The 9,357-nt window shown below is 49.8% G+C and overlaps 1 protein-coding gene across 1 annotated transcript; it reads right to left on the minus strand.

Annotated features, from left to right (window-relative positions):
* Positions 1-2,192: 2,192 nt before the first annotated feature.
* On the minus strand, positions 2,193-3,844 carry LOC146072218 (E3 ubiquitin-protein ligase TRIM11-like). The gene has a single exon (XM_083179549.1). It carries the CDS (start codon positions 3,842-3,844, stop codon positions 2,315-2,317), a length of 1,530 nt encoding a protein of 509 aa, XP_083035675.1. The 3' UTR covers positions 2,193-2,314.
* Between the last annotated feature and the right edge of the window lie 5,513 nt (positions 3,845-9,357).

A 9,357-nucleotide genomic window follows, 5' to 3' on the forward strand; every position in this document is an offset into this window, starting at 1 on the left:
GCAGATGGTTAGGATGTGAGATGGTGTAGAAGTGAGGATGTATCAGATGGTTAGGATGAGAGATGGGGTAGAAGTGAGGATGTACCACATGGTTAGGATGTGAGATAGGGTAGAAGTGATGATGTAGCAGATGGTTAGTATGTGAGATGGTGTAGAAGTGAGGATGTAGCAGATGGTTAGTATGTGAGATGGGATAGAAGTGAGGATGCAGCAGATGGTTAGGATGTGAGATGGGATAGAAGTGAGGATGTACCAGATGGTTAGGATGTGAGATGGGGTAGAAGTGAGGATGTAGCAGATGGTTAGTATGAGAGATGGGGTAGAAGTGAGGATGTAGCAGATGGTTAGGATGAGAGATGGGGTAGAAGTGAGGATGTATCAGATGGTTAGGATGTGAGATGGGATAGAAGTGAGGATGTATCAGATGGTTAGGATGTGAGATGGGATAGAAGTGAGGATGTACCAGATGGTTAGTATGTGAGATGGGGTAGAAGTGATCATGTACCAGATGGTTAGGATGAGAGATGGGATAGAAGTGAGCGTACAAGACTGGATTATATAGTAATGCCTCCATGGCACCTTAAGGTTCAAAACTTCAACTGTGACCATGAGGTGAAAGTTGCCATTTGCTCCTGGTATCAACAACAACCACCAGCTTTCTTCTCCGACTGGTTTGCCCGACTCGTCAAGCATTGGCGCACATGCGTGGAAAGGGATGGAGACTAGGAGCAGTATTCAATGAGAAAAATTCTCTGTGTTTTATGGAGAATTTGTGCTTTTTTCGCGTTGTACGGAGAATTTTGGTCTCAAAAAGTGAACCATCCTATTCAATGTGATATTTTCGCCGTCTTTCTAAGTGATTTTCGCCGTGTCTCTCCATGTAGCAATTCTCCATCTTTTCATGGAGAAGTGGAATGTGAACTTTTAAAATAAAAGTGTTTTTTTTTTTAAATTTTGGTGTAAAAAAAATCAGGAATTTTATTCTGTGAAGGGGAATGCTATTTGTATTCATGTGCTTATAGCACATTAATATATATTTAATTAAAACATTTTTTTTGTTTTACACATAACAGCCAGCAGGAGGCCAGAGCCGAGAGCCGCTCATTAGATATTCATATATTCACTGCACCCGATCATTACATATGCACGATCGGGAGCAGTGAATATACCCGGTTCCCTGCTGGCTCTGGGGGGGGGGGGGGGGCAGCTTGTGCTGCCTGGGTCCCGGGGAGCCCTCCTCCCCTCCACATACGTTCTGGGGCAGGCAGGGAGACTTCAATCTCCCTGCCTGCCACCATCCCACGACTCCCTGCAGCGGACACTCGTCCGCTGCAGGGGTTAAGATTCGCCGCGAGGAACAACGAGCCCCTGCGACATTGAATAGTATATAAAGACCCGTGACAGAGAATCTCCGTAAAAACACAGCAAGTGAATGGCGAGAGAAAAAAACCTCTCGCCATGCAAGGAGAAAATTCTCATTGAATACTGCCCTAGGTTGGAAAGTGTATAGTGCATTACACAGAGGATAAACTGAGTTATCATGTACAAAACAAAGTGTTCCAATGTGTTCACAGATAAAACACTTATAGGCATGGAGGCGTTACTGTCCAATCCAGCGTTGTATGTACAATAACATTTACAATAAGAGAAGCGCGTGATGTAAGAAGCAGAAGTAACCGCCAGTCATACATTGGGCACCGGAAGCCAGAACTGAATATAGGAGAATGTGACGCAATAAACAAAAACAGCAAAATAAAATGAGATACGAGGGAAACAAGGCGGAAATATGCAAAGTAGTTTACTAAAAGACATAAAATAACTGTTGGCCACTGTAAGTACATATGTATGCCATAGGGGAGCGCCCAGAACTGCAATTACATAGGGGAAAGGGTATTATGGAACCTCTGCAGGGACCGGGGCTACAGATGTGCATGCACCAGATCATCCAGGAGGCTCCCAAACATCAGGTAGTGCTCCTGGCCCCTGGGAAAGTGGGCAAGTCTCACAGATTCAGCTGACACCCACTTATCAAAAAAGGTGGGTGGACCATAGGTCGATTATGTGATTTACACTGAATTGTGTCACTCTAGCCACGCCCCCAGGTGTACAATACCGGCAATCTCGGCATTGCAACGCAGGGGGGGAGGTGTTGCTATGGTGACATGATCATAAAGACACACCCCCACCCACAACATACTACTTCACATCACCCCACCTCCTCACCCACTAGAGCAGGCCACTCCCCCAAATCTTCAGTTGCTGTATCGACCTGGCTGCCGCCTTCCTGTGATGTCACCAGTCTCTGGGCAGATTGTTATGGTAATGTCTCCCAGCTCCTGACTCCCCCACATATAGTTACACACCCATTCCATACACCTAATGCAGCATGGAGGGGCTCAGTGAGGGCGGCAGTGTAGGTGTGTAAGTGTCTGATGGGGTCACACAGAGAATAAAAGGACATCTGTCCTGCCTCATAATCCAGGTATATCCTCACTCTGTCACAGGGGATATTGTCAGGTAACTGGATCTCTGCACTGTCATGTATCACTAAGTACTGATTATACCACCTACGCAGACACCAGGACTTGTTATTATATCCAATGTCTGACTGGTCTCCTGGCCTGTCTATACTGGGATAACACATCCCCACCCTCCATAACACTGACTTACTGACATCCACCTCCCAGTAATGTCGCCCTGAGGAGAATCTCCTGGTGCTGATTACCTGACAACACTGAAATCTCTCTGGTGTTACTGGGTGTCTCTGGTCTATGTCTGACCAGGATGCAGATTTCATGTCACCTGATATCTGTATATAATCACCAGCTGTGGCTACATCCAGTAATAGGTCTGTAGGTTCCTGCACATAGATCCCTGTATTTATACCTGTTATTATATCAGATTCTGTATTACCAGCTGTGGCTACATCCAGTAATAGGTCTGTAGGTTCCTGCACATAGATCCCTGTATTTATCCCTGTTATTATATCAGATAATGTGTGTAATGTCCGGGAGATGAGTCCCACACCCAGACCTCCTGCACCACGGACCTGGTTATCATGTCTCTCTGTGTCCTCAGTGTCACACAAGTCCCCTGTGTCCGGTTCCTGTAAGACAATCACTGGGTCAGACATGTTACACAGCTCCTCAATGTGACGCATCTTCCCGGACAGCTCGTCCTCCTTTATTTCCAGCTGCTGGATCAGATCAGAGACTGAGAGTGAAACGCGCTGTTCCTGCCTGGAGATCTCACGCAGGACTCTCTTCTCCAGGTCTTCCAGCTGTCTCCTGAGGTCTCTAAACAGGGCAGTGACTGTCTCTGTTACACCTGCTGCTTTTCCCTGTTCCTCTCTCCTGCGCTCCTGCAGTCTCTGGACTCTTTTCTCAGTCTCCGCTCTCTTTGTGGTCAGTTTCTGCAGAACATTCCTCAGCTTCTTCTTCTTCTTCTCAGAGGCCTCACCCAGTATCTCCACCAGGTGTCCCCGATGTTCTCCAGCCAAACTGCAGGACACACAGATACAGGCAGCATCCTCAGTGCAGTAATACTCCAGGACCTTCTTATGGACAGAGCAGTGCCTGCCGGACACCCCAGTTCCCTCCTCAGCAGTAGAGCGAATGCGTTCTACTATTTTGCAGAGTGCCCAGTTTTTCTCTAGAACAGGACGCCTCCGATATTCCTTTCTGCAGTCAGGACAGGTGTAATCTCCAGACTCTTCATGTGTATCCAGCTCACGTCCAATACAGACCCGGCAGAAGTTGTGGCCACATGGCAGGGCTACGGGATCTGTATAAATGCTCAGGCAGATGGAACAGACCAGCTCCTGTCTCAGATCAGCAGACGCCATCACTGCAGCAGGAGGGAGAAATGAAAGTGAACTCTAACACTCAGATACCAGTGGGGCCACATTCTGCACACAGGGTGCGGTTGAGCTGTCACTAGGATTATAACCATAGGCTCAGTTACACTGTGGGACACACCTAGTACATAAAGGGACATCACACTGATAAATGTTCTGATTTTGCAGTCATTTAACAAATTATAAATTATTAACTGCTCATCTGGCAGGAATGTACACATTTTGTATTGAAACAATTTGTTGTGATTTTAATTTTTTTTTAAATCCCAAAAATTCTGCCCTGTGCCAGTTGTATTAGACCAGGCAAGGCCAAACTATGGCCCTCCAGCTGTTGTGAAACTACAAGTCCCATCATGCCTTGCCACACTTTGCTATTAGGGAATGCTAAAACTATAGCAAGGCATGCTGGGATGTGTAGTTTCACAACAGCTGGAGGGACACAGTTTGGTACTTGTTTCCTAGCACGGCACCCAGATTTTCTATGTACGCTAACGTAGTGAAATCGCATCGCATGCGCTTTTTACATGCAATGCGATTTTCCCGTTCCCGATCCTTGACATTCCCGCCCCCTGTCGGATCCTCTCAGAAATCACTCTGAGGTGATATTCTGTCCTGGCAATAAGTCGACCTCAGATCTCCCAGTATTAGTGATTTATCACAAATTTCCAGTGTTTCTTGTGATGGCTGCATCCGCAATGAATTTGTTTATGCTGCCTCAGTCGGACGAGGAGGCGAGAGCGTTCGTCCAAGGGCGCAACCTCCTTCCCGTGTCACAGATGTGTGATAACGGACACGCTATGAGGCTTTCTGTCCAAGAGAACATGTGGCGCTGCCACGTTAAAGTCTGCAGATTGAAGGTGAGCGTGCGAGCGGCGCACCGGTTCCCGTGGTGACGCTTGTCTTTCGTCACCATGGTCAGATTCATTTATGCCTGGGCACAGGAGATGACGTCAATCCAGTTTTGCCAGGACGAGCTGGATATGTCCAAAAAGACTGCCGTCTTATACAACAGATGGATAAGAGAGGCCTGCACGTGTGACCTCCTGGCGCAGCCGCAGCGCCATATTGGCGGGCCAGGGAAGATCGTCGAGGTCCACGAAAGCATGTTTGTCCGCAGGAAATTCTGGGTTGTAGAAGCTGCTTTGCTATTGGGAGTACTGTGCGGGTGCGTCTGCCAACAGACACTGTGCAGGGGAGGATAGTCCATCTCTGGGTGTATATCTCAGGTTGAGTAAAGCTAAATAAATATCTGAGCCATCTCGTGCACATTTTTCCATCAGGTGCTTTGCCGAATGGACTGCCCGCTCTGCCTGCCCGTTGGACTGTGGATAATGTGGGCTGCTGGTGATATGCTGAAAGTCCCAAGTATTCGCAAACTCTGTGAACTCTCTGCCCTTAAATTGCATGGCATTATCAGTGATGAGCTGCTGCGGAGTGCCATGTGCTGCAAGGCTTGTGGTGGTTGTTAGGTAGTTTATCTCGAACCAGCCTGAGTAAGAGTCAACAAGCACCATATACTCCTTCCCCCTCCATTCAAACAAATCTGCCGCAAGGATGGACCAAGGTAGGTCCAGGATGTCGTGGAGCAGCATGGGCTCCAGTGGCTGATGTGGACGCAGGGCATTGCAGGGGGCACAAAGTGACACAGCCCATTCAATGTCACCGTACATAGAGGGCCAGAAGGCAGTTTCCCGGGACCTGCGCTTTGTGGCCTCTAGACCAGCATGACCATGGTGCATGTGCTGTGTGAAAGATGACTGTAGTGCAGCTGGGATCACAAAGCGGTGACCTCGCATAATGATGCCATCAGATATGGTGAGTTCATCCCTCATGCAATAAAAAGGGCGCAGGCAGTGTGGCAAGTCTCTGGATGAGGGTGGCCAGCCATTAAGAATGATGGCAGCAAGACGTTGGGAGACTCGTCTGTGCTGGTGGCTGCACGCAGCTCCTCCATCCGCTTGGTGGGAAGGACTTCCACAGCCATATCTTCAAAATCGTCCTCAGAGCTACCTGAGTCAGTGGAGGGCAGGAATGCTCTGGACAGTGCGTCAGCAACATACATTTCCTTGCCAGGTTTGTAAATAACGTCCAGGTTGTACCTTTGGAGTTTGAGCATCATGCTCTGTATGCGGGATGAAGCAGAGTGTATGGGCTTCTTCAGAAAAGTGATTAACGGCTGGTGATCTGTTTCAATCGTGACAGGACGGCCATAGGTGAAATCATGGAATCGGTTGCAGGCAAAGACAAGGGCTAACAATTCTTTTTCAATCTGTGCATACCTGGTCTCTGTGTCAGTGAGGGCTCCGGATGCAAACGCCACCGGTCTGCGGTGTTGGAGGCAGACGGCCCGAGGCCATGCTGTGAAGCATCAGCAGCAAGGACGACTGGATCATGCACATTGAAATACTGCAGGACTGGTGGGTTTGTAAGCATGGTCTTTAGTTGGTTGACAGCAGCAGTGTGTGTGTCCAGCCAACGCCATTCAGAGTCCTGGTGCAATAGCTGCCGCAGGGGTGCGGTGGTTTCACTGTACTGAGGGAGGAACTTGGATAGGTAGTTGGTCATGCCCAGGAAGCGCTGGAGTGCCAGTTTATCTGCTGGGAGGGGCATCTGCAAGACGGTAGAGACCTTGTTTGGGTCAGGCAGGACACCCTTGTTGAGGATGTGGACCACATATGCCACCTCCGTAACTCTGAATCTGCATTTGTCAGGGTTGAGCTTGATATTGAGGGCGTGAGCCTGCTGAAGTACCTGGTGTAGGCGCTGATCATGCTCCTCCATGGTGCGGCCCAAGATGAGGATGTCGTCAACGATGATGTCAAAGGGATAGCCAGCAGACAGTTGTTCCATGCAGCGCTGGAAGACCTCGCTGCCCGTGGTGGTGCCGTAGGGCATGCGGAGGAAGACATAGTGTCCAATGGGGGTCATGAAGGCAGTGAGCCTTGAAGAGGCTCTGTCCAGAAGGATCTGCCAGAACCCGCACTTGGCATCCAGGGTGCTGAAGACGGTTGCACCTGGCATGTCAGCAATCACCTGCTCGATGGTGCGGAGCGGGTGGTATAGGCGTAGAAGTGCCTTGTTTAGGTGTACCGGGTCAATGCATAACCGTACAGTCCCGTCCTTTTTAGCTGCAGCTACCATGGCAGACACCCATTGCGTTGCTTCCTCAATCGGTGCAATGACACCTAGCTGCGTCATTCTGTGTAGCTCTTGGATGATCTTGTCCTTCATGGCAATAGGGACCCTGCGGGGAGCGCAATGGAGTCATCCAGCCTCATGTGGTACGTGATCGGCAGTTTTCCCAGTGTTTTGCAATCAAACAGATCTTGGAAATCTTTAATCTCTGGGACAGTCATTTGAATGGCGTGTACATCAGGCCCCAGTGTCAACAGGCCTAGTGTCATACTGTCCGGGACTTGTTGGTCCACAATGTGGAAGAGCAACTCAGCATGGGTAAACTGTATTCTTGTGGTGCCAAGTGTGGTGATGACCTGGCCTCCATATGCTATTAGGTTGATTCTGTCCTGTGGGTTGATCTGTGCAGCAGGGTCTAGCTCGCGTAGGTGTCTGTGTGACATGACGTTGCACTTGGCCCCTGAGTCTATCTTGACTGTGGTCACTCTGTTGGTGTATTTGGTCTTGAGCTTTATGAATATCTCACCCCTCTCTTCTGTGTGGTCGACACTGTCACAGACTGTTGTGCGGGCTGTGTCATGCACCAGGTCTGTGTCTGCCTGGCTGACCTGCCTGGGTGTGCGGCTATAGCGGGGCTCAGTTAGCTGTTTTGTGGGTGTCTGGTCTTTAGAGCGACAGCACCTGGTGAAGTGATTCCATTTGCCACATGCATTGCATATGCAGGGCAGTTCTGCTTGACTGGGGGTGTTGTGCTGCACAGTTCCAGCATGAGGGTGATCGGGGTTCGGTGGCCGCCATGACACAGACTTCAGCGTCAATCTTCAACTCCCTTGTGCCCTTTTCTGCCTGCTCATGGAGCATGCATATGGTTATGGCGGTTTCTAGCGCGAGGCCCTCCTCCCTTAGCAGCTGTGCACGTACCTTGTCATTCCTAATGCCACACACGGATGAGTTCATCTGTGAGTGTCCCAAAGTTGCACCTCTTGGCCAGTAGCTTTAGTGTGGAGGCGTATGACTGCACGGTGTCATCGCCCTTTTGGCTTGTGCTGTTGAAGATATGCCTGTCCATGATGATGTTCTTTACCGGCATACAGATCTCCTCAAACTTAGCAATCAGGACCTCAGGATCCTCTCTGCTCTCTGTGTCCGCGTAGATGAATGCCTCTGATTTGTCCACGGCGTCTGTGCCTGCGAGGTTCAGCAGCGTGTATGCCTGTACCTTCTTTGACTTGTCTGATAAGCCCGCGATGCAGTACACGTGCCACTCTCTCTCTTGAATCTGAGCCAGTTGTCAGCGATGTGTTCGTCAAGACCAGCGGGTCAACCTCCCTTAGCCCATGTGCCATGTTGATCCCGCTTCTGACACCATGTAGATGTGTGCGTATCAATCAACTCACAGACACCTGTGCAGCTTCAATCAGGTGCGTCTTTATTCCAGCTCCGGCTAACACTGACTGCCCGTCCGGCCGCATGACCGGAAGTGATGTCATACCTGTAGACTACAAAGACCAAGATGCACTGCATGCATCTACAGCCAGTCCGGCCCTGGCCCCACCTGCAGCGCACCACAGTTTTGTCCTTCTGCGGAAATTGCAGCCTTGCTCGCAGGGCTGAATCAGGCCCATAGTCAGTGTGTGGGTGACCCAAAATCTCAGGATCTCTACAAAATATTGGACCTTATTCAGGTCCATTAGCAGGGCCACGTTAGTTCGCACGGGGCCGGTGTTTGTTGCTTACGTATGTGCATGCGCTGGGTACGGGGGGGACCATTAGCATATGGTAACCTCTAGCGTTCTCATGCTAATCGGCCGATGACACGGGTGCAGGGGGCGGCGACCATCGAATGATGTGGGTGTTTCGAACATACGTGCCGCGCGAATGGAGGGCTGGCGTACCACCATTCGCAAGGCAGGATCTGGTTGATCTGGTTGGCTCGCAAGGAAGCCAATTCGAGCAACTCAACCAGAATAACCCCCATTCTGCAAACATTGTATTACCATCCCCCGCAGATCAGCCCCTGCCATCATGTCCCATGGATAGGCGTACCAGGCCTGTACTAAGCTGAATCGGGGCGGGGCGCCGGCTACAGGCCGTAATGTCATATTATGTGGGGTTGACAAGTTCACTTTAACAGGAAGCAGAAAAATAACTTATTATTCAATCCGATCCCCTGTCAGGCCAGCAGGGGGCGCGTGTGAGTGTTTGTTCAGGATAAAGCTGTTTATACAGCGGAGTAGACAGGACTCGTACACAGCTGCTGGCTGCATTCTTGGGAGGTTTCCATTCTGTTGACTGTAAATGATTCTGCGGGTGATGTCCTAAGCCTTGGAGAGAGATAAAGTGCCAGCCAGACAGCTCCTGACGTT

The sequence above is a fragment of the Crinia signifera genome, chromosome 4, assembly GCF_055691185.1.
Source record: "Crinia signifera chromosome 4, ASM5569118v1, whole genome shotgun sequence".
Classification (NCBI taxonomy): domain Eukaryota; kingdom Metazoa; phylum Chordata; class Amphibia; order Anura; family Myobatrachidae; genus Crinia; species Crinia signifera.